This window comes from Tripterygium wilfordii, chromosome 11 (genome assembly GCF_013401445.1).
Source record: "Tripterygium wilfordii isolate XIE 37 chromosome 11, ASM1340144v1, whole genome shotgun sequence".
NCBI classification, from domain to species: domain Eukaryota; kingdom Viridiplantae; phylum Streptophyta; class Magnoliopsida; order Celastrales; family Celastraceae; genus Tripterygium; species Tripterygium wilfordii.
In genome coordinates this window covers 657,360-681,806 of record NC_052242.1, presented here as the reverse complement: position 1 = coordinate 681,806, position 24,447 = coordinate 657,360, and the positions used below count along the sequence as shown (strand labels likewise).

Below are 24,447 nucleotides of genomic sequence, written 5' to 3'. Positions count from 1 at the left end.
ATTTTTTTCTAGACCCATAGCCAATTATGAAATTTTTAATTATTACTCTTTTGCTCTTTTATATATATATATATATATATATATATATATATTTTATGGTTTTTGCTCTTATATGGGTATCAAACAAACATGCTTTGTTCCATCCACCTGAAGGGAAAAAAAACAAACAGATGTAAATGCATTTAGAAGGTAAACTTTAGTCACACCCCTAAGTTTACTAAATACACCATGTCAATTGATCTTAAGGGGTGATCAACTAAAATTGGAGTGTTTTTAGTAAATTTAGGGGTGTGACTAAAATTTATCCATTTAGAAAGCTCAATTTGGGCCTGTAAGTTGGGCTGGGCTAAAACCAGACACTCTAGCTCCTGACGTAAAAATTAAAAAAGCTCAATTTGGGCCAGCCAGCCTAAACTTCAAGCCTTAAACTACTCTTACTATCAGGCTCACCTCAAGATTACTCCATGTGCCATAAACTAGGGTGTACACCGGGCTTCCAAACCGGTCTGATCTATGACCCAGACCGACGGAGAGCTTATCGGATAGGACCGAAACATTTCTATTGATTCCGATCCAACCCGGACCAATAACCCGAAAGCTGACTTTGATAAACCTATATTTCAAAAGGCCCAATACAGTTTTATATTTCTTCCCGATGGTCGCATTGACTCTAATTGATATATGTTCTTTAATCTTTATGGTTTATGAGCTTTGTTTACTTGATATTGCGTAGATTATTGCCTTGGGTGCTTCTGCTAATAAACTGTCAAAGATTAAACAAAGGGAAGGCAGAGTATGCAGCCTTAATCATTGAAGAACTGGACCCGGACAAGCTTGGAAACGTTGAGATCGGTAATTTTCGGCCTGTAACTTGGACTGGGCTGAAAATATGCCCAGTTCTAAAGAGCCTAGTCCACTAAGATTATGGTTTATAACTACAGTAAATAACTTTGATAACCACCCTATGCCACTTTCGCAAGATGGTCTTAGCATATTCGAGACCAAACCAGAATGCTATAACATCATCCTCAAGGATAACATTGGCAACTCTGGTAAGAGTGGCTTCCCTTATGGAGGTCCAGATGATAGAGCTACATAGAATCAAAGTTAGCTACAACTGCCACACCTATTTTTCATAACCAAGGCAAAATTATGCAATAACCCTAATATCAATCTATTTCTCACAAAATATACATTAATGTCTGGTCAAAAGTGTGGCCACCAGCAGCTTTACTCAACTAATAAGCAATTTGTGCATTAATGTATTGTTTGTATACCTCCAATACTATATCTAAGTGAACAAATAAACTTGAAAGCATGAAATTAAGATTACCTGCTAGAGCAAGACAAATGAAGGCTTCAAGGAATCTAGTGCAATCCAAATAAACTTAAAATTATTGCAGAATATGCATAAATCTGTTTGAAATGCCATCACCTTGCGAACAAAACAAACTTCAAATTTCACGGAAAAATCTCAATGTTACATGTCAGCAATGAACAATACCAGTCAAATAGCAAATAGCGAAGGTTCAAACTTCCACAACTAAAGATGCACTATAAATCATCAAAACATAAAAGCTAAAATCTTGATTTTTTTTAACGTCTAATATAGAAATTTATCAAAAAAAAAAAAAAACTGCAGAGAAAAATGGCCCATTTTGCCCACGGATTGAATGGATTTCTTCAGGAAGTTTAGTTAACATGTTATTGTCGAATTTCGGCTTTCTTCTTTTGCCAAAGCCTATCAAGGGCACCATCAGCATCTCCCTGCAAAAATTGAAAACAGTGTTGAGTGTTCACGAGAAATATATAAACCTACATATTAAACATCCAACACTTCTACGCATAACTTTGTTGGAAGCAGCAAAAGAGAATATAAGCAAATAGTCTTCAAGAAAGGAAATATGCAGTAGGCAAAGGGCTAAACATGGTAACCTAACAAAATGACATCGCCTAAGAAGTCCGTTCAAAACTCCACCATGATCAACCTGCCTAAGAACAGATAGTAACAACTATAGAACCTGGAACCAAAACCATGTATCATCTTTAAGACTCGCACGATTATTATTTTCCACATTCGTGTGTATATGAGGTCACAGGCTCATGCCTACTATTCTCATATTACACAGGCATTCCACTAATATGGATACAGTACAAGAAATTTTAGTTCTATTTTGTCTATATCAAAACCAAACTAAAACATACTCTCCAAACTATATACAGGACCAATGACGGAAACAATTTCACAAAGCAAATTTCCTCGAGCTTTATGGTTGAATAAGAGTTCATCAATAACAAGATTGAAGGAAGGGAACAAAATCAAGAACAATATTCCTAACATATTAAACAGAACATAAGAAAATACCTGAGCTCGAATGAAACCACAGAGAGCAAAAGTACTAAATTGACCAGTGTAAACTCCATCAGGCCCCAAGTGGCCAACATTGATCTGGACAGAAGCATGATCCTTCGAAGTGATAAGCCGATTGGTGGCAGAACTGCAATCACATTTCAAAGCCAACCATCCATGAAAAAAAATCCTCTCTTTAGTAAAAAAGTTCTTCCATACATGACATCAACAAAAACAAATGAGTCCATATACCATTTCCTGGGAATGTACAGATCCATGTTTTGACCCTCTTCGTTCTGCATCTTGGCTGATTGATTTACTAACCAAAAGCTCAAAAACACCTGATCAACTGCAGCAACTTATAACGAAAATCAAACTGAACCCATCAACATCAAGATTAATAAATGCCCACATCTATTAACATTCACACAATTTGAATACTCCAAGCAAAAGGCAAAACGATAAATTTCCAAAAAACAAAGCGATAATGACAACACGGGATCTTCATGCCAGCTAAAAATGCATATACTTCCATTATTACAGAGAAAACCCTAAGTCGTCAAATAATAATAAACGTATCCCTTATTTGAAACAAAATTGCAAGAATTCCATGGATAAAGACAGTACAAGATCTACGTTGGCAAGCAATTGAACTTGACGTTATGAATTATCCGTACGATTGTAGTTCATATATGTGCAAATGCCTATGCGGATAGAAGAGTACCTCAAAGACTGCAAGTGCGAAGGCCGCGCCACCAGAGAGCAGAATTGTCTGTGTTGTTCTAAATAAGCGGAGATGCAAAAGGAGCAAAAACCCTAGTCAGTAGCTGGGGATACTGAATAGACAAAATTACCCTTTCATAATTTTAATGGGCCCTATATATGGGCTCCTGGCATACTTTTCACTTGGGCCTTTGAATGTATATCAATGGAGGAGAAATTACTGGACCAAATCACCAAACAAATGTGTCATTTGTCAACCACCCCGGCCCAATTATTACGGGATCTTTGCCTCTCTTTTTTCCCGGTAACCCGTAACCCTAATCCAATAAGTTGAGTAGTGGACGTTCATGATTGAAGATTAAACCAGTTCCCGCAAAATAGGTATTCTCCTTCCCGCCGATGCCATTGCGAGCTCATTCTCATACTTTCTAAACCGAGAGGCTGAGAGAAAGAGAGCAATGGAGTTCAGTCTTAGCGGGAACGCACTCAAGACCTTCGCTCGGTCGACAGCGTGCCTCGCTCGCGTTGGTAATGAGCTTGCCATTCAAGCTTCTCCTTCTAAAGTACTCCTCTTCGTCTTTAGTCTCCTTCGTTATCCTTCTATTTCCTTTAGATTGCTACTTCCCAAACACGTTTTATATCTTGAGTACATGTATATCTCCTCGAATTCACTTTGGAATTCGGCGATTTTGCGAACAAACTTTATTGTTAGTTATATTTTTTTTGATTAATCATTGATTCGTTTTTTTCAAGCTCTGTGATGTTTTGATCTATGATTCTTAAGCTGAAACGAACAATTTCTATTAATGTATCAGATTATGTAAGACTGTTTGGCAAAGTATTTATTAACTTTTTTGTTATTGAGAATCACAATGGCTGATCACGGTTAGGGTTTTGCATATACGAGTTTAGGGTTTAGAGAGGGCGGAAGGTGTTTCTTCTTGCGGATTTGACATTCCTACTTGATTAATTTTTCCTTTTGTTCAATGAAGCACGAATAAACAGGTGGTAAACCTGGAGACACGTTATGATTTCTTATTCTGTTTGTCACTGAGAAAACTTAAAAAAGTGATAGGAATAATACTTCGAAGCTTATGGTTTTCCTTTTGATAACCAAAAGTTTCTCCATAGAGAAACCAGAAGGTTTTCATGAGCTTGGTCATTCACTCACCATCATCATATGTAGTTTGGTGCCAAACTTTTGTAGCTAAACTCTGTAGTTACTGTAATATTCTTATCGGATTGAATGCACTCTTGCTCATTTTTTAGTCAATTCTTCGAATTCACGTAATTCAACTTGAAGTAGAACGGTAGAAGTACAATGTCGAAACTCTAAACTATTAACATCCTGCCAAAGCCTTTTCCTATCACTGTATTTGTGTGAGATCATCTATTTACTTTCTAGATTTGACTTGCAACTTGCTTTTCATACTCTCACTTCGTTGTGGTCTGCATATCAGTCCATTACATTTAAACCACAGCTTCTTTGATGTATATACAATATCAGGTTCGCAAGTGCAATACAACGTGCTATTGAAGGTCTGGTAATGATATTGTAGTGTTTTGCGGTAATCATATTCTACTGTTTTCTCATAAGATTAACAAGGTATATATGGCTTCCATGCTGACTTTGTGTATTCAGGCTGATTGCTCTGTTCTCAGGACCCTATAGCAAGTATTGACTATCTAAGTTTGAAATTGCGTGAACCAGATGCATCAAAAGTGGAATGGACGTTGGAATGCTACAGTGGTAACGTGCTTTTTAATGTCCTTTATCTATTGCTTGTGCTACCTTATTTGAGTTTTGTGGACAAGGAGAGATGCCAAACTTGAACACAGGGTGGGTAGTAAAGATTCATTTGTGGTTATGGTGTACACAAGTAAAATTGTACATGAACTGTGATACTTGTGCTATATTGATGGTCATTGCAGAAAGATTTAAAACCATGTACCTACATATGACTGGGCTTTACTAGTTTGTGTAACATGAAAGATGCTTCTCACTAAGTTATTGTCTAAGGTTTGCATCTATGAAACCATACAGGTACCAAAAATCTGACATCATAGAAACCAAAGCCTTGCTGATATGTGTCGTCATGACAAGAAGTGCTAAAATATCAGAGTTCTGGTTCTTCAAAGTGTATATCAAAAGGTCTTTGCCTAATTGGGTAATGTTAGCTATCTTGAGCTGGATACGGTAGTATATGAATCTCACGTTTCATTTTGAGCACATTGATTGTGTAATATAGTCTTATGTTCTTATGCTTCTGTAAGTTCTTGTATTTGAACCTTTGAAGTCTTGAACAATCAACGGAATTTTCTTTTTTCAGGCATGAGAAATCCTACGGGATTACTTGCAATGTTGAACCCGATATACAACATCTATCTCTTGATAGGGGAAAATTCCCTGGCAACTTTGTTGTGAGACGTCATGATATTAATAGGTTGCATGCTAATTTCCATTCTTTTCTTCAGGAGATCACTATCATTGCTGCAGAACCTACTTCTTTACCATCTGATGCTGCAAGTGAAATTGGAGGGAAAGCTGTGGAACTTGAAAGTTATATGGACCCAACAAAAGGTAAGAATATCATTTTGATTCAGAAATGGTCACATGCAGGAAATTCAGCAGAAAAATATTTCATATGCATATAATGACTCTTTGTTGCCTTCTCAACTTTGGATTGATCCTGCAGAAGAATTTGTGCAATATACTCACATTGGAGACCCAGTTGATGTAACTTTTGGTGTGAAGGAATTTAAGGTAAATAGGTATTATGATTTAGGCTCTGGACTATTACTTTTTTTTTTTCAAAACCTAAACGTAAAATCCTTGTGCCTAGAGGTGTAAATCACTAAATTGTAATATGAAAATGACTTATATTCCTAATATTTTCGTCCATAACCGATCATAACAGTATTACGTTATCTAATTACATTGAATTTCGTTTTTGTGTTGTCTAATTACATTGATTTTGGTTATCATGTTGTCTAATTACATGTTATGGTTGATTACGATTGAATTTGTTAGGGATACGTAGCGCTGCCGATTGTAATACTGGCAATGCCCGTTTTGATCCGTGCTAGCACCAACCCAATAGTTTCTAAAGGGTTGGGCCAGGATTTCCGCCTCTGGACCTAAGTGTGTCGGGCCATGGTATTGAGATTCACAAGCCAGCCTGACCCACGAAACCCCTGGGTTTGACTGCGACCCACTTTACACCTCTACTTTTGCATTGGCCTTGTACTTTGGTAATGACATTTTTCCTATCATTGTTGGTATTTTATTGCAATCACTAATGCTGATGATGTCACCGTCTACTTCACAAATTTCAGGGCTGTGAGGTTGATATAATGAATATTTTGAGGACAGCTGAACCCTGCTTAAAAGCTGTGTACTTTGGGGGTGGTTTACTGGTTTTAAAATGTCAATATCAGAAGAACGTCTTTCTTTTTCTTTTTAAGCTTTTTATAAAATAACCATGAGAGAAGATTAAAAAAAAGTGGGAAAAGAAAATCGGTGTGAATATTGTGAGAGATATATATTGGTTCGTCGTGAAACGCGCTAACACCGTTTGATGATCTGTGACAGGGCCCCACATATATAATGCTTAAGCGGTCCTGTTCGGTCGGCGATCACTTTCTCAGGTAACGCCGTTTTTGTTTTAGACGTCCCACTTGACATTTTCCGTGTTTTCTACTATATTGTATCTTTGTAGAGATTAAAAAAGGGAGAAAGAAAGAAAAAGACATGCAAAATGCCAGAAACTAGCCGCTACTCTCTGTCTGTCTCTTGCTCCAATGTTATTGCTAGAATTACATGCTAAGAAGTAAGAACCAATTAACTCGTTTATCAAAAAAAAAAAAAACCCAGTTAACTCATGAAATGCCAGAATAATTACATGCAAGAAACCAATTACATAAAACAACGTCATATATATATATGTATATTTATTTATTTATTATTTTTGAAATGAATGAGGAGAGATTTGAACTCTGGTCATCAGAGTGATGCAAATCATCCTTATCATTCCAATTAGTGACTCATGTCGTTAAATGAGATATCTTACTGTCAACATGCATCACATTTTTTGGCTCCCTCACTATTTGCATTACTAGTTTGTGGAGGGTCATGAAATCATATATTATTATAACTTATAACCATGTGGATCCGTTGAAAAAGCTATATGTAGATACGACCATTAGGTTTTCAACGTACGTGCCTACATGTAGAGATGCAACTACTTTGGATAATAAATAATTGGACGGCGTGTTAATTAACGGTGAAGGATAATGTTTTTGTGGGGCGGGGGATAATAAATGAATGAATGGAAGGGGTTCTGGTTAGGAAAAGAGAAAACGTGTGTCTGTTAAGATGTTGTTTTGGAATAAGTGCAAACCCTAGATGCCGTCTTTCATGCCAATTTCTCCATGTTCTCAGGAAAGGACAAACCAGTAACCTACCTGTAATCTTGGGTTGGCCTGTAATCTAGCCTTCTTTGTCGCCTTAATCACGAAGTTGCCACTAGCAACTCGTGTTACCATACATTATGGACTTTTTGGAGTTTTTGACCCTTTCCCTAATTGAATTCATGAAATATCATTGTACAATTCTTAAATCCTAGTGTTTGTTTTAACAGCTACATAACTACAAGCTCTATATTCATGCCTTAATCACTTGTTGTGTTTTTATCTCTGTGTCATCCAAAGCAATTAATGTGATTTTTTTTACAAAATTTTTGTTTAGATTAGGCTTATGCTATATGTTGCAGCACCTCATTTTCTTTACCTTTTATGTCAATATTTTAAAAATTTTCAAAAATATTATACATTTCAATGATTTTGAATCTAATGTTGTATTTTATATTGAATAAAAAACTAAATTCATCAAAGAAAATGCATGAAAAACTTAAATGGTTGTGTAAAGTGCAAAATGTTATGAAGAGCTGCCAATTAATTAGAATTGGTTCCAAATTAGCTGTAATCCAATAGGCTTGGCAGAGTATACTTGCATAGCTGATGTACAATACATATGCAGTTTGACAACTAAATTATTATTACAATATAATATTATTTTCGTCTACTTGTCAATGCCTTTTGTTCAACGAAATAGAAACCTATTATGGTATTTCGTGGTAGTTATAAATCAATCACATATAATAATAATGAGTTGGTAAACAATCTGCATTTTCCACATGAAAAAAATAAAACTGAAAAGTCAAATTCCGCAGTAGTTAGTGCTGCCCCTCAAATCAAATGTTCAAACCAAATGGCAGTTTTGTGAATAACATGTATATTCTGGTTAATGATTGAAACTTTGGCTCTTATTGTAAGTTATGGGTCCTCCCTGCCAGTTCTCAGCTGTTTTGTCTTTTAAACTCCCGTGAGGAAATAAACAAGTACACAGCCTTCACACCCAAACAGGAGAGAAGAGGAAGAAAGCTATTGAGAAGAAACCCAATTTCCCAATTTGTTCTTGTCTTGACTCTCCAATTGTTTCTAACAATGGCCAAATTCTTCAGTTATTGTATACTTCTCTCGATCTGTGTGATCATGATCCTGATGAGCAGATCATCCTCCGTAGATGCGATGGGGGACCTTCGTATTGGGTGGATACCCACCGCAAAGCCAATCTGCAAGGGCTCCATTGCAGAGTGCTTAGCAGGGGAAGAGGAGTTCGAGCTGGACTCGGAGATCAACAGGCGGATTCTAGCAACCAGCAACTACATCAGCTATGGTGCGCTGCAGAGGAACACTGTCCCATGCTCTCGCCGCGGGGCCTCCTACTATAATTGCCAGTCTGGGGGTCAGGCCAATCCTTATAATCGCGGATGCAGTGCCATTACAAGGTGCAGAGGTTGAGATTTTAATTTTATTTTTTTCCACTTTTTAATATTTTCCTTGGAGAGGGGTTTGATTGTTATAGGGGGGATGGGAAGATTGGTGTTGATGGGTATTTGCTGTTGTTAATGGAGATATGGTTTTGCACAATTATATATGTTTGGATGTCTTTGTATAATCTTCTTCTTTTCCTCTTAAATTGTCTCTAAAATGATCCACCTTAATTTTTGGAAGCAGAAGATTTTCATTCTGGAAATAATGATAGATCTGTTCTCTATATTTGTGCACATACCTGAATTTATGGGCATATGTAGGTTCATCGAAGAGAATGATTGAAGAAGTTATAATTTGGAAAAAAAGTTATAGGGATAAAAAGAATGAGGTGTGAAATGGAAGAAAGAGTCCAGAGAGAGGTTCGATTCAATTCATTTTAGGTTCAAGAATTGCTTGCCTTTGTTGGTTAAAAAATGTGTTAAGTGGATTAAGGTTGGACGCATATTTATCAACATCATTGACTTGCACTAAATCGTTACGGGGTATATTAGGACTAGTAGGAATATCAATAGCTTTTACGCATGTTGTAGCTCTTTAATTCTCTATTGGTAGCCATGTCTGGAGTTGTTAGTAAATGGGTCCAGCACACACACACTCACTGCTTTGATGATTGTCAAACAAATCAAATCAAATAAAAAAACCCAGGATTTCTGGTCCCATTATTCCAAAGACCATGGTTTATGCAACTCCCAGATCTTAATTCTTTTGACAGTGTTTTACATTTCGAAATGTTAGCTGCTGTGATGGAAAAAGTCTCTCCTTATTGGACCATCAATATCTGAAATTGCATAACCAAAAGTAAAATAAATTAATGTTTCTTTTCACTCACAAAAGAAAAAGGAACAAAAAAGATAGTTTTTTCTGCCCCCAATAATTCAAACCAGTCGTCATGAATTAGAGTTTCGATTTGCTGCTCCAAGTACACTGTTCCAGTATTATCCTGGAAAGAATAAAAACAAAAAAAGAGTACAAAGTTTCAATAATTTGCTTTGAGGTACATCATTTGAAAGAGACTCTCTACCAATATCAAATATCAACCATGAATTATCATTACAAAGCTCTTGTACACTTCTTCTTTTTTTAATAACCAATGACGTCTCGATCAGTGATATACCTGAGTCTTCATAAGTCTTTTTAAAAAATTAGACGTCATATATTACTTAAATACAACTCTTTTAACATTTTGAAATGCAAAATCACTAATTAATGGGGCTTTAATGAGTTTGGGATTGCTATAATATTAGTATTTTATTTTTAAAAAATATATGACCCTGAAAATTTTATGGCCTTGGGCGACGACCTATGTTATCTCACCCGAAAGACGCTTATAGTCTCGATACCATATAAACTCGTCATTTCCACATTCAATATGAACCTTTTTATACAGTGTACACGTATGAGACATTTTGGTCAACTTGTAGTGTGATATTTTGAAGGTCTATTGCAATCTACTCACAATATGAGACAAAAATAGTATCAAATTTTGAGATTTCGATTGACAAAACTAAAATAATCTTCAGATTTGTTTATACTAAATTTACTTTCTGATTGTGATTTCCGCGTTGATTCAGTAATAATTGTTGAATGTTGAAGGAATGGTGTCTATCTCTCAATTTTGGCACAAGAGTTCACAAGTAAAGTTGATCAAATTGGGTTTAAGTAATTGAAAATATTAGGTTGGTATTGTCAAGACTATAATCTTAAGTCGGTCTGATTTAACTCAACCAATAAAGTGAGCACTAATATATCATTTTTTCGTAAATTATAAGCAAAGCTCGTACCATCTCAAAGAATCTTGGATTCACTTGTTTTATTGGGCAAGCAAATTGGGTTTGGGTAATTGGAAATTAATATTATAGAGAATGGGCCTATAAAACAATTTTTGGTTTACATAGAGAATGGGCCTCTAAGACTATTTTGGGTCATTCGTTTTAGTGGGCAAGCAAACACATCCATTGGGCTTACTAATGCTACTGATCTAAAAAGTTTTTGGAAAACTTTAGTCACACCCCACCTTTTACTAAAGACACCCCAATTTGAGTTGACCATCCCTTGTAAAACTCAGTTGACGGGGTGTCTTTAGTAAAAAGTGGGGTGTGACTAAAGTTTTCCAAAGTTTTTAACATTTTTGGGTCATATGGGCCCAGCCATGGGAAGTAAACTCATTCATTGGGCTAATTAGAGATTATGAGCCCAAACAAGTAGGAAGGCTTGAATTTGCCAAAGCAAACTTAGCCTGTAAGTCTAAGCAGTCAAACTTGTCCACGTGGACTTCACATCGACCAACCCAAGCATTTGGCAAACTTAGCCTGTAAGTCTAACCAGTCAAACTTGTCCACGTGGACTCCACGTCGACCAACCAAAACAACTGGCTAGTTCACACCACTGAAATCCGTACGTTTTAAAAATATCCCACCCTAAGGGCAAATGCAATAAGAAACAATTTACTGGGCCAACATTTTTGTTGGCCCGATCCCACCTCTATTACACAAAAAGTCAAGTCAAACACGTATTCTAATACAGCCACATCAGCAAAACACAAATTTCTATACACTTTTTCTTCCCACACACTTTCTCTTTCCACCCAACCCAACAACATTCCATTCCTCCATATTATCCACAACAAAACTACACCAAAACATTAAATATCAATACATCCACATCAGCAAAACACTTATCCCAATACAGCCACATAAGCAAAACACATTTTACAATACAGCCACATCAACAAAAGACAATATCTTTGTTGGCTCAATACCACTTCACCATTGCATTTGCCCTAAATAACCGTCGTCTATATAATATTCAGCAAACATCTTCATTTCTCCAACATAATCGTCTGTAAAAGGTCTCTTCTGCTTGTTCAATTTGTTGAGGAAAAATACGCTGCTTGCAGTTCTTTGACGGTAAAAAAGGTTTCAATTTGTTTAGGAAGAATTTTCCGATCATGGCAGGCGAAGATTTGACTCAGCGCGAGCTACAACAGCCATTGTTGGTAAGCTTTCCTTCGTTTCTACACGTTTCTGTTTGTTTAAGTTTCGTTTTGGTCAAGATCTAGTGGTTTTTAGGGTTTAATTTTATTGATTTTCTGTTTCTCTTCGAATTTTATTTTGTTGATGGAGTTTGATTCTTCTTTCATTTTATTTTTTTTGCGATTTTTTATTATATTGTATGATTTGTTGATTTTTTGTTGTTGTTTTGGTGGATGAAGACTAAGGAGGAGGAAGAGAGGTTGAAGCATCTGGAGTTCGTGCAAGTGGCTGCACTGCACACGGTTATGTACTTCTCTAACCTCTACGGTTTGGCCAAGGAGAAGTCTGGTCCTTTGAAGCTCGGTGTTGAGACCGTCGAGGGCACGGTCAAAAGTTTTGTCGGACCCGTTTATGAAAAATACCACGATGTTCCAATTGAGGTCCTCAAGTACGTTGATTGTAAGGTCAGAAATTATTCTCCTTTGGTTTTGGATTTCTTGACATACCTTTAATTATTCACTTTAAAAATTATGTTGTTGTTGTACAATGTTTCAATGCTCTTGTTTGGTTTTCCTTGTAATGGATTAGATATTGGATACTGTTCGATTATGATACTTTTGGATCATAGAGAGGACTCGAAGTTTTTGGGATTAAAGCTCCTAGTATGCTTGGGATTAGGCCTCCTAGGATGCCTGTGATAATATGTTTTTCCCTATTAAAAGGTAGGATTACTGGCAGGGGGTTTGTATTTTCAATATGTTATGGTAATATATTTACTTGAAGGGTTAAGGATTATTGAACTTTAGTGAGAATTGGGATTGGATAATGGGGGGGAGAAGGAGAAGAAAGAGAGGGTTGGGGGTTTAGATTTGGATTTAAAATACAATTCATTGCCATTGGGGGTTAGGGGTTACATTCCTTGGCTATAGCTCAAAAGTTGTGATCCTGGGTTTCACACTTTCGCCCGATATGAATTAGTTTTACTCAGACCTTTGCATATGTGATTTATTGGCGAATCTCTTGGATTGTTCATCGATTTCTTCATCTGAAGGACCAGGGCTCATGGGTTATGATGGCATCAACTGCAAAATCAGTCTAATAATTTGTATCTGAATGTACTTCTTATATTCAAAAGTGAAGCTCTTGACTGCCATACTCATGAAAGTCATCACTTGTTCTTTAATTTGGTATCCTCTATTTTCTATCTTTATTGGTGGAGTGTTCAGATGTTTGAATCTACTGGTACTTTGATCATTTTGTTTCTCAATATCACATTAAAACTATAATTTCGGTGATTGTAGGTGGGTGAATCAGTAACTGAATTGGACAGTCGTGTGCCCCCAGTCATCAAGCAAGTCTCAACTCAAGCCTTCTCAGCAGCTCAAAGGGCTCCTACACTAGCTCGCAATGTAGCTTCTGAGGTCCAGCGTACCAGTGTGAAAGACACAGCCACTGAACTAGCAAAAACAGTGTACACAAAATATGAGCCCGCTGCCAAGGAGTTCTACATCAAGTATGAGCCTAAGGCTGAGCAGTGTGCCGTGTCTGCCTGGCACAAGCTGAATCAGCTCCCGCTCTTCCCTCGGGTGGCTCAGGTTGTTTTACCTACGGCAGCATATTGTACTGATAAGTATAACCAAACTGTGGTTAGCGCTGCCGAGAAAGGATACAGAGTTTCTTCATATCTACCTTTGGTGCCTACTGAGAAGATTGCCAGGGTGTTCAGTGAGAAAGAGGCTGAACCAGAGCCTTTGGTCTCCAACTGAGGCTGCTTAAGTGCATTTGTTGGTTCTTTTGGTGTAAAATGTCTACTTTTTTTGTTTCTAAGGTAAATAAGGACAATCCATGATGTTTTAATACTACATGGGTGTCTTGTGGTGTAATGGTATTTTTTTTCTTTATTTATTTTTTTTGTGTGAAATGTAATTTTCGTATTTATATTTTTATGGTTGTTGAACATCTATTCTGTATTTCTGCGACCAGATATTCCTCTCTCGCCTATTTTGTTTCCTATTGATAAATGACATTTCGGAGTTTTGTCTTGTTTCTCTCACAAGGGATATATCACAAGGCTCAAAATGGCCCATTGCCATAATAAAATTTACTTGTTTTAACTCTCAAGTTGTTCATCCTCATATAGCTTCAGCTCAGCTACATGAGTCATCTTCAAGAGTTTTGAGGTAAAAATTTCCAGATTGACTACATAAGTCCACTTAATTTCAAAAGTTTGAGCTTAGCTACATGAGTGTATGATTATAAGGAACCAAATTTTCTATTTCGACTCGTGTTTGTATCATAGGTTTGACAAATTTTAACACCGCACTTTTATCCAAGTTTGACGTCAGCAAGCACAAGGGAAATTAAGTTGGTAAAACAAGAGAGTAGTGTTACTTACATCAATTGAAAAAAGACGCTCATTTTACCCTTAAATCTATGTGACATGTGAAATAATCATTGATTATAAACACACATGCAGACCCGCTTAAAATCCAACACTTACACATTAATTGGTGGTGTTAAATAGGTGTCACATTTTGGGACATTATTGGTGAAACAATGTTTTTTTGAAAACTGAAATAAATGAAAACAACACAAGGCCGTTGATGGGAAAAAAAAAGAGACCCTAATGACATGCGTACTAGTTGCGTACTGTTGACAATGTTAACGGGCTTTAAATTGGGCCTATTAATCACAACTAAGAGGAGCGTTGTTATTGGGCTTCAATAAGTCTTGTTTCAAAATAACCAGGAAGCATTGTTTGGGCTTTAAAAAGCGGCCTATGATTGCAACAACTAAGAGCTGTCTTTATTAGCCCATTAAGACTACTAGCCTTAGTGGCCCAATCACAGTCCAACATCACAAGAGTCAAGAAATGAGGATCGCTATAAAGATCCGGCCCACGAACATCTTCCCATCTCTCTCTCCAACTCCGCGAACTGAAATACTAGACGGGTCATTTCGTTCTACCACACCAAAACGCCACAAATCCACCGGAAAGAAGCCATGGCCGCATGCCTGCCAGTGCACATGGCCTCCTCTTTAATCTCATCTTCAAAGGTTTCACTAGCTCCTCGAAGAACAAGAACAAACATCGGAACCAGAACCAGTTGCTGTGCTTTTAGCGCCAAAAACTCTGCTACAATCCCGATGCCGCCAATAAACCCTAATGACCCGTTTCTATCGAAGCTCGCTTCAGCCGCTGCATCTTCTCCGGAAAAGTTTGTTAATCCCCCGACATCTTCCGATATGCCTCCATATTTGGACATCTACGACTCTCCTCTCATGGCTACTCCCGCTCAAGTAAGTCCTTGTAATTAATTGTAGAAGTATCGAAATATTGTGAAGGCTGGAAATCAAGTGTATGAGTGTGAGCTGCCATTGACTATTGTTTATTATATATACATACACACATACATATGTATGCATCTTCTCTTAATTGTGATTTTCTGATTGAAGGTGGAAAGAACAGTGAATTATAACGAGCACAGGCCGACTACACCACCTCCAGACTTGCCTTCCCTGCTTCTCCATGGGAGAATTGTGTATATCGGCATGCCAGTGAGTGCACGTCTCACCGTTATCAGTTTTTTTCAGGATCATTGGTTTAATTGGTGCAATTTCTTGACCTCATCTGCTTTAGGACGGACTTGTCAAAGAAAGGGAGGTTTGGGAAAGTTTTGATCATATCATGTTATTTGTGTGAGACATAAGTCATAGCAATAGTTGTGTATTTTGTAGCTGCTAAATTCCTTATAACGAGTGTAGATGAACTTTTAACTTTGTGAACGTGGGAACTTAAGCTGGAAATTTCACTAGAAAGTCACATTTCATAAGGTCTTTTGGACTTCGCATTTATAAGAGATATCCTGGATTATCTTATGGAGGATTTGATTGTCTTGCTGCTCCAGGAACTTACCAAAAATGTACTGCAATATCCATTTAATCTTATGAAGCATGAAATTAGATTGAACTCTTTGTCACATATGAAGAGACACTGTGCAATATAACCATTGTGGTGACCCAGGCATCCTACTGCCTTGGATGTGCTTTAAGTGGCCATATTTGCTGTAATGAATGGGTGATATTTAGCATGGCGGTTTGGTCAGGGCCTTGTCCTGTCCTTAATTGACTGCAGGATTGAAAGAGGCTTTAGAAAGGCTTTCTGTTTCTAATAAAATACTTTGATCTCTCTTTGTGAATGAGGTTTAATTTCTTCCTTTATGTTTCTTCTTTTGGGCTGCTTTCATTGTTCCGAGGAACTAAAAGAAGGCTCTAGGAGTAATGTTGAACTAATATCATCTGAATGAGTGGATATCGTGATTGCCCACCAGATGTCTTTTTTTCAATAGCATATCAACTCATCTAAGACATTCAGATATGCACCTGCCACCTTGAAAGCAATTATTGGTTGTGAGGAATATTAGTAACTTCTGAGTTTTTTCATTGAAAATATTTTTATTGCCTTGAGTTTACAATCTGTTCACCCTTATAATCATTTTTTTTTCTCTCAGTTGGTTCCTGCTGTCACAGAGCTCATTGTGGCAGAACTGATGTACCTTCAGTGGGCGGATCCCAAAGCACCAATATATATGTACATAAATTCTACGGGAACAACTCGTGATGATAATGAAACAGTGAGTTTTTCATCTGACTATTTTAGATTACAAATTTCAAATTTGATGTTGATAAATTAAACAGGTCATTTCAATTGTTATACACATTTAATTTGGTTATACACATTTAATTTGATATGTATTTATTTTGCACTGCTTATTGGTTACATTTTACTGATCTCCATATCCCATGTTGGATACTTGGATTGGACTGGTTTGCTCATAGACTCATAGGTAATGAGTTCAGCCAGATTTTGCGTCTAAGGTGAGGTTGAATTTGGAGATGAATGTCCTTTTGAGCGCATTCACACATATAAGCGTGTCCTTCAGAATTTAATGAGTAATTAAGTCTGGAAACTAGCATTAATTATTCTGAATTAGAAGTATTTCGGGTGTCAGTTCGTTGAAAAGTCTCAGTGCAATTGTCTTTGACTCAAAGACAGCCCAACTGGCAAAAATTTTACTTTGACATTGCTTACAAATATTAATGTGATTATATTTCTTAGTACATGGCAGCTACACTTTTATTTGATGGATTGAATGCTTTGCCCTTTCAGGTTGGAATGGAGGCAGAGGGTTTTGCCATCTATGATGCAATGAGGCAGTTAGAAAATGAGGTGAGTTTTCTATTAGATCGATTGATCTATCTAAGTCATACTTTCAGTGTTGACAGTGTATTGGAAATGGCAGTATGATGAGTGACTTGGTAATGATGGTATCGTGGTACTTGTCATGGAGGATATGGCTGCACAATTGTGGATTTTTTTTTTGAGGGCTTTGATGATTGCACAAGGCGTCAGGATATGAGTTTTCTAGATGCCTATATCATGACCTATTAAATCTTGTTAAATAAAGGACTATTTAGCTGTTGAAGTACGAGATGTGATCTCAGACGCATGCTTCATTCATTTATTAGCTTCTCTTTGTTTTCTGATTGTTATTGTCCATCCAGGTACATACGGTTGGTGTTGGTGCTGCTATTGGACAGGCTTGTCTGCTACTTGCGGCTGGGACCAAGGGTAAACGGTTCATGATGCCACATACCAAAGGTTCGATTTTGTTATGGTGGCTGGTCGCATGCCTATGGTTTTCATGTTTTGCATTATAATTATGATTATATATATGAATTAAGTACATTTTCTGTGTTGTTTTTCTTTTTCCTGCCCATCTAGTGAAATCTTTTTTGTTGAATTCTGTTTCAGCCATGATCCAACAGCCTAAGGTCCCATCATCTGGGATGATGCCTGCAAGTGATGTTCTTATTCGTGCAAAAGAGGTAAGCTAAACTCAGTTTGTTTCTTGATAGAGCCAAAAGTTCCCCTTTCCCGTATTATTGATCATCACATTTTAAGGCAAAGCTTGAATTCCCTAATTCTACTTTCTTGTATCATCTGGTTTTGGTTGGAGACTCAGTTATCGTTAAGAAAGTTATCATGAAGACTAGAAATTTATTTAACATGCGATTGACATATGCTTTGATTTCTTTGCTTTCATTTAATTGGACATTGTGCATTCAGATGACATAAATCTGTTTCTTCTAGTCAAGCTTAACTTTAGAGCCTTTTTGCCATGCCATTAATTTTTTTTATCTGGCTACGATTTACAAATCTGTGCATCATTGTTTGTCCAGGCAATAATAAATCGGGATACTCTTGTAAAGCTGCTAGCCAAGCACACTGGGAATGTGAGTATGGCGAATATGTTCATTATATCATGAAGGCCTTTATCGCAAACTATGATGTAAATGGTTCTTTAATTAGGCGAAAAACTGCAACCAAAAATTAAGTTTTTCATTTTCATTTTTCTTTCATTAGTCAGAAGAGACTGTAGCTAATGCGATGAGAAGACCATATTACATGGATGCTACAAAAGCGAAAGAATTTGGGGTCATTGACAAAGTGAGTACATTAGTTTTGGTTTTTGTATAGATTTATCACTTGTGTTCCCTTGATGGAAAATTTGCACAAATTGCCTGGTTTCAGGTTCTTTGGCGTGGTCAGGAACGAATAATGGCTGATGTTGCCTCACCAGAGGAGTGGGACAAGAATGCCGGCATTAAAGTTTTAGATGCATTTTAATTCATTTACCGTGAATACTTATATCGTAGTAAGTATGGAACCTTGTCTTCTCTTTGCAACTGCAGAATACTTCTCATCAGTAAACACATTTCTACCGTATTTCAATGACACCATCATGTCTGCATTACGACAGCACTCCGATACCTGCACCTTTGCTTCTCTCCTGGACTGGTCGTGACGCAAATTTCTTCCTCCTTTTTCCTCTCAAACCTTTGTAGTGCTTTGAAGCAGTAATTGGTTGCTTGGTTTGTACTTAGTTGTCTAGATAGCAAACATTTCTTATGGGAAAAATTATTTTTTCACTTTGTATCGACTTAAACTACTTGCTCCACTGTTTGTGCGGCCCCCTTCAGTTCCTTTGAATTTCAATCTTGCAAACGTAATCTCCATGCGGGATACTTAAATTGTTAGTTAGATACACGCAACGCCTAAACCCTAAACCATCAATCTGATGCGGATTAATTGTAAACACAAATATAATATAGAACGTCCCAAAGTTCCCAACTATGATTCTTTGTGGTATATAATACCAAACATTGTTGTAAATCACTAAATCACACCAATAATATTATCCGCTAATATTGTTTGTTTTGAGTTATTCGATTTTTAATGATGCATCGAGTGCGCAAGACTTTATTCCACCTTAACCCAACTACTATGAACAAGGCGCTTAATTGAATTATAGTCACTTGTTATACACAAATCGAAATTCAAAAGCATTTACAGATGAACAGAGATGCCACTCGCTGGAATTCTTTTCAAATCCTGAACATTCCTTCTACTTCTAGAACCAGTGAGACAGAGGCAATGGCAGAAGAAGTAGAACTAAGCGATGAACAGAAGAAAGAGATCGCTAAATGGTTCCTCCTCAACTCTCCCGCCGGCGAAATCCAATACGTTGCGAAAGGTTACTCTTCGTTCTCTTCACATGTATATATGATCGGTCCGGTCTTCCGATTTCTTCTTTTGAGTGGCAATGCATTGTATGTTTGCAGTTGTTGGATCGATCACTTTTGTGTTTTTGTTTTGTAGATTTAAGATCTGTATTGAACGATGATGGTGTATATAACGAAGCTACTATGGACGCATTTCCTATCTATAATAAAACTCACATGATTTGCCTCGAAATGCCTGGCAGAATCGGAGATTTAAGTTCTGTTACTTCGAAGATTTTGCCTCGATTCGTGGATTCCAATGGAATTACAGATTCTAATTGTGATCGTTTTTAGCCTCTCGTTAATGTAATTAGGATTTAGGATTGCTTTTAGTTTATTTGCATGAGCACTATTTTTTTTTAATTGGAGATTTGTATGATAATTGCTGTTTTGGTAGGCATTAATGCGATTACTAGAGCTGTTTTATACTTGAATGCGATGATTATTTGGCCATGCTACGTCTTGACGGCTTTTAATTTATATAAAATTGCCTATGAACAATGACTGAGTATTTCTTGCATCAAGGTCGAAGTTCAGATGTTGATTCTTCAAGTTTCTATCTGATTTGTACTTGCAGGTGCTGGTGACATCTTACGGAGAACTTGCTGGGAATGAGTTTCTTGATCCTAGGACTGCCCAGGTTGCTATTATTGACCATGTCAAACAGGTGAGTGCTATGCTTCCTCCAGTATCCATTCAAAGCTAGTTTTATTTTTTGAGTTCCAGAACCATACTAATATTAGCAATTTTGAGAACTCTAATTGAAGTAGTTAATAGAAGATCTTCTCAGTTGATGTTATTTGTTCTATTGTTTGTGGCTCCTTTCTTCACTTGTTCTTCTGCATTTGCTTTGTGCGGACTTCTCATTGCACATTATATGCCTGTGCATACTGTTACATATTTGTTTCAAAAAGATTATTTGCTGTACTTATTATTCATTTTTCACTTCATGATGTGCTAAATTTGGTTCAGGTTTGTACAGAGGTGAGGCCTGCGAGTGATGAGGAACTTCCATCACCCTATATTGAGGAATTTCGGTATGCTTGATATCTTACATGGAAAGTGACTCATCTATGTTAGCATCTGAAATTTTCTTTTCGTATGAGCTTTCTCTGAACAGTTAGCATCTATAAGTGAATTGGTCTATAAAAATATAACTTTTTGAAGAGCTTGACACAAAATTTAGCATCACTACTTCATATGACCAACTGCACATCTTGTTGATTTAATGATTTTAGTTCAAGAATCTCAGCTTTTCATGCTTGTTGCCTCCTATTCAAGGCTATGAATTTGCACCTATTATAAATTTATAATATGTTCAATTGCCGGTGAGCTGTTTGTTTGGCTGGATTTCCAAGTTGGTTTTATCAGTGCTTAATACAGCTTGGTTTTATCAGTTCTTATAGGGTTATAGTTGACTTGCTTCTATTCATTGGTTGCATAGAAATTGTTATGATCTTTACCATTTTTGCCTTGTAGAGGGGCTCTGGATGCTGAAATACTCAAATACATTGGTGAGGCTTATCCTAAAGGTGTTTGTTCAGTTTTTTGTACTTATGGGAAGGATGTGGAGGGACCAGGATCCACTTTTGAGCTTGTTGTAGTGATTTCTGCTACTAAACTTAGTCCAAAGAATTTCTGGTATGTCAAAATGGGCAAACCACAAGATGACAAATGCCTTGCTTGTTGTATTTTTGGTTGGATCATTTTTATGCTGCAGTGACACTTGCTTGCAGGCGTGCATGCATGTGTTAACTGTTGGTAGACATTTGATAGAGTCCCACATCGGTAGTGAGTGGGGAGGAAGTGCTGTATATAGGCGAGAGGTATTCCCTCTCCTTAGAAACCAAGCTTTTCCCATAGAAGGGCTTGGCCACAACCCCCCTTGGGCCTTGGACTGCATGGTATGGGCCAGGCCCAATGGCCTGTGGATGGGTTGGGGCTTGGTTATTGAGTGAAGGTCCTCTTGTTCTATCATTGGTATCGGAGCCTTCGTTCCTGCCCTGTGGGGAGCTCTGGTATCCATGGGCTTTGACCCCTGGCCCTTGGGGCTGCGTCTGCGGAGTGGCCGGCCTTGGTGTTCTGTTATATGGTGCCGAAAGGATAGGGATAGGGAAGGGTCCCGAGTCCTGAGTCTGAGTACCCTGCCCTGGCAGGCCAAGGTGCCTGACCAACGTGGACGTTGGTCTTGAAGGGGTGGGTATTGATAGAGTCCCACATCGGTAGTGAGTGGGGAGGAAGTGCTGTATATAGGCGAGAGGTATTCCCTCTCCTTAGAAACCAAGCTTTTCCCATAGAAGGGCTTGGCCACAACCCCCCTTGGGCCTTGGACTGCATGGTATGGGCCAGGCCCAATGGCCTGTGGATGGGTTGGGGCTTGGTTATTGAGTGAAGGTCCTCTTGTTCTATCAACATTGAATCTGATCAGTTGTTAACAGAAATCACTTATGTTTCTTTCTGTATCTATTCATTTGTTTTCCCTTGAATAATGTATAGCAATGGGAGTTGGCTCTCAGTGTGGAAAATTGAGTTCAAGGATGACATACAAGTATTGGAACCTGACAGGCAAATTGCAGGTGTCTCTTATTTTCTTATGGTGGTGCTTGATTATGAAACATTTAACTTCCTCCTGTGTTTGGGTGCGTTAGAAACTGCATCTATATCTATCCAAGATTAACTTAATCAATATGCTTTTTTCTGCTTCTCTTCCATTCAGGCGGGTGCCCATTATTTTGAAGAAGGAAATGTACATTTAGATGCGATACATGAATGCAAAGATTCTACAATCTTTCAGGTTAACACAGTCACATTTTTTAACTATCAAATTTCTATTTGCAAAACCTTTCTTCCATGTGTTGATAACCAAATATGTTTCATCTCTTTACTGTTCTACCTTTTTTTTTTTTTTTTTTCCTTTTCAAATTTGTTGCTAGACTTTGATATGATAGTATGAGAATGGGGTATTAACTGAGTGCTTTACCGAGTAGGATATATTGCCTATTGAGGATTTGGGAGCCCATTCTGCGGGGAGAGGGCTTTGCAGTGAAGTATGCACTGCAGAGTCTGAAGTGGAACATATTTGAGCCATATTTTTTTAAAAATTCATGAAAAAATAAAGGTGACAGAGTACTTAGGATCTCTTGGACTCTGCGGGTTTCTTTTAAGCCATACTGGCTAACTAGTATTTTCCAGCGGAAGCTGACTTTTGATGAATTAACATTTAACGGGCTTATAGTCGACTGTTTTAGAAATTTAAGCTCATATTTCAGCCTTCAATAGCGGTTGTCAATTGATTTATCGTCATTGATTTATTTAAATTAGGGTTCTGTGATTCCATCAATTGATTTTTTCTCATTATCTGCTTCAGTCTGCTGACAAATGTGCATTATCTATTGCCAACATTATTTGCCACCATGAGACAGAGTACTTAGGATCTCTTGAGGTATGCTCATTATGCCACTTTTTTTTTAAAATACTTGATTTCGGAGAATTCTTTTACAGTTTTTTTATTTTGCAGGCATCATATTCAAATTTACCGGATACAACTTTTAAGGTGCTCTCCTTTTCTTTACATAATAAAATTTCTGGAGGTCTTTAAAAAGTTAACTTGAGCAACTAATGGGGATAGGTTGTCTAGGTTTCTACTTTCACTTAATTTTTCTTACATTCCAGTATATATAAACGCCATCCCAATAATAGTTACTGGACCAATATTCTATGGTGTATGTGTATCATTGGATAAGTGATAGCAAGCATCCTCAAGTCAGCACCACCTTTCATCGAAAGTTGCTGAAAGTACCGTTGTCTGAATTCTTTTATGCTTTCTATGACTACCCACCAAGATAACCTGTTTTGGTTTTCCAAATGATCTGGCTGTGTAAGGCCTATAGGACCTGCATATGGTGAATTATTTCTAGCTCTTCTATAAGAATAAGAGTACATCTATGGTTTTGTTGGTAATAGGTTTCAAACCCGTGTCCAGGTAGTTGGTGTCTTTGGATTCCATGTTCAATATAATGCTTATATTTGGAGTAACACTCCATTGTTCCCTATCCTTTAGTTATCTAATCACATTGTTGCCGGTTCAAACTGCTACAGCTTTTCTTTTTATTGTTCTACCGTGTTATGGTTTTGGAGTTTTATCTATCCAGATTTTATTTCTTGTTTCATCGGTATTTTTGGTTTAATTTATGACTTATGGTGCTGTCAATTCACATGATATGCAATGCAGGATCTCCGAAGAAAACTTCCCGTCACTCGTACCCTATTCCCATGGCACAATACTTTACAATTCAGTCTAACGAGAGACATCCAAAAGGAGCTGGGAATAGGGAAGTAAATAGAGAATGGAGAATGCTTGAGCTGTTATTTCTTCAAGCTCAAAATCAGACAGCGAGATTTCAAATACCTGTTGTTTCTTTTCATCCATCCATTGAGTGTATTAAGTTCCCCCGGTTTTGTTCCTTTCTTTAGCCCGTTGATATACAGTTATTTTCCTCCTCAATTTTGGCGTGCAAGTTGTGTATAACAGCCAGGTAAAGGTCAACAACTCTTGCTTGCGCACAATGCTCCAGCAGTGGCCAGTGAGCTTGGTTGGGAACATGCAAACACGTGATCTAGTGGTGTTCTCGAAGAATTTTTGTTGACAACTTTTAATTGTCTCTCTTCTAGTTGTCCCATGAGTTCATAGGGTGGCAACTTTTGATTGTTTTCTGGTGTAATTGTCTCCAGAGTTCGTTGGTGTTAAAAGACTAGAGATGAAATAGAAGCTTCAACATGGATTCTGTTCCTAGTCTCTCATGGGCTATCAAGAATACCTTGTGAGGAGAAACACGAGTAGTTTAGATAACACTCATGGTGTGTAGTATCTCACAGCCTAAA

At 37.4% G+C, this 24,447-nt stretch overlaps 5 protein-coding genes and 1 pseudogene across 13 annotated transcripts; 5 read left to right on the top strand and 1 right to left on the bottom strand.

Annotated features, from left to right (window-relative positions):
* Positions 1-1,417: 1,417 nt before the first annotated feature.
* On the bottom strand, positions 1,418-3,320 carry LOC120009690 (40S ribosomal protein S21-2-like). Of its 6 annotated transcripts, none has more exons than XM_038860372.1 (4): positions 2,978-3,320; positions 2,603-2,708; positions 2,366-2,498; positions 1,418-1,767 (listed from the first exon to the last, which is right to left on the bottom strand). In XM_038860372.1, exons 2-4 carry the CDS (start codon positions 2,650-2,652, stop codon positions 1,705-1,707), a joined length of 246 nt encoding a protein of 81 aa, XP_038716300.1. In that variant the 5' UTR covers positions 2,653-2,708; positions 2,978-3,320; the 3' UTR covers positions 1,418-1,704. The 6 variants fall into 6 exon arrangements, with proteins under 6 accessions (XP_038716300.1, XP_038716302.1, XP_038716298.1 ...); XM_038860374.1 differs by having other exon boundaries at positions 2,603-2,691; XM_038860370.1 differs by having other exon boundaries at positions 3,075-3,320.
* A 131-nt stretch (positions 3,321-3,451) lies between these two features.
* LOC120009856 lies at positions 3,452-5,983 on the top strand. 4 transcript variants are annotated; one of them, XM_038860579.1, is made up of 5 exons: positions 3,452-3,636; positions 4,736-4,823; positions 5,118-5,241; positions 5,549-5,654; positions 5,770-5,983. In XM_038860579.1, the coding sequence occupies exons 2-5, from the start codon at positions 4,801-4,803 to the stop codon at positions 5,922-5,924; spliced, it is 408 nt and encodes a 135-aa protein (XP_038716507.1). In that variant the 5' UTR covers positions 3,452-3,636; positions 4,736-4,800; the 3' UTR covers positions 5,925-5,983. The 4 variants fall into 4 exon arrangements, with proteins under 4 accessions (XP_038716507.1, XP_038716508.1, XP_038716505.1 ...); XM_038860580.1 differs by having other exon boundaries at positions 4,716-4,823; XM_038860577.1 differs by having other exon boundaries at positions 4,736-4,827; positions 5,123-5,241; positions 5,770-5,982.
* Positions 5,984-8,423: 2,440 nt separating this feature from the next.
* On the top strand, positions 8,424-9,147 carry LOC120008934 (rapid alkalinization factor-like). Its single transcript, XM_038859323.1, has one exon. It carries the CDS (start codon positions 8,579-8,581, stop codon positions 8,933-8,935), a length of 357 nt encoding a protein of 118 aa, XP_038715251.1. The 5' UTR covers positions 8,424-8,578; the 3' UTR covers positions 8,936-9,147.
* A 2,646-nt stretch (positions 9,148-11,793) lies between these two features.
* Positions 11,794-13,982, top strand: LOC120008708 (REF/SRPP-like protein At3g05500). The gene is made up of 3 exons (XM_038859091.1): positions 11,794-11,963; positions 12,180-12,404; positions 13,242-13,982. The coding sequence occupies exons 1-3, from the start codon at positions 11,916-11,918 to the stop codon at positions 13,704-13,706; spliced, it is 738 nt and encodes a 245-aa protein (XP_038715019.1). The 5' UTR covers positions 11,794-11,915; the 3' UTR covers positions 13,707-13,982.
* An 868-nt stretch (positions 13,983-14,850) lies between these two features.
* On the top strand, positions 14,851-18,976 carry LOC120008573 (ATP-dependent Clp protease proteolytic subunit-related protein 3, chloroplastic). Its single transcript, XM_038858950.1, has 10 exons — positions 14,851-15,240; positions 15,397-15,498; positions 16,452-16,574; positions 17,111-17,170; positions 17,506-17,602; positions 17,756-17,829; positions 18,184-18,237; positions 18,368-18,451; positions 18,536-18,659; positions 18,765-18,976. Exons 1-9 carry the CDS (start codon positions 14,944-14,946, stop codon positions 18,629-18,631), a joined length of 987 nt encoding a protein of 328 aa, XP_038714878.1. The 5' UTR covers positions 14,851-14,943; the 3' UTR covers positions 18,632-18,659; positions 18,765-18,976.
* A 350-nt stretch (positions 18,977-19,326) lies between these two features.
* LOC120008900 lies at positions 19,327-24,354 on the top strand (annotated as a pseudogene).
* The last annotated feature ends 93 nt before the right edge of the window (positions 24,355-24,447 follow it).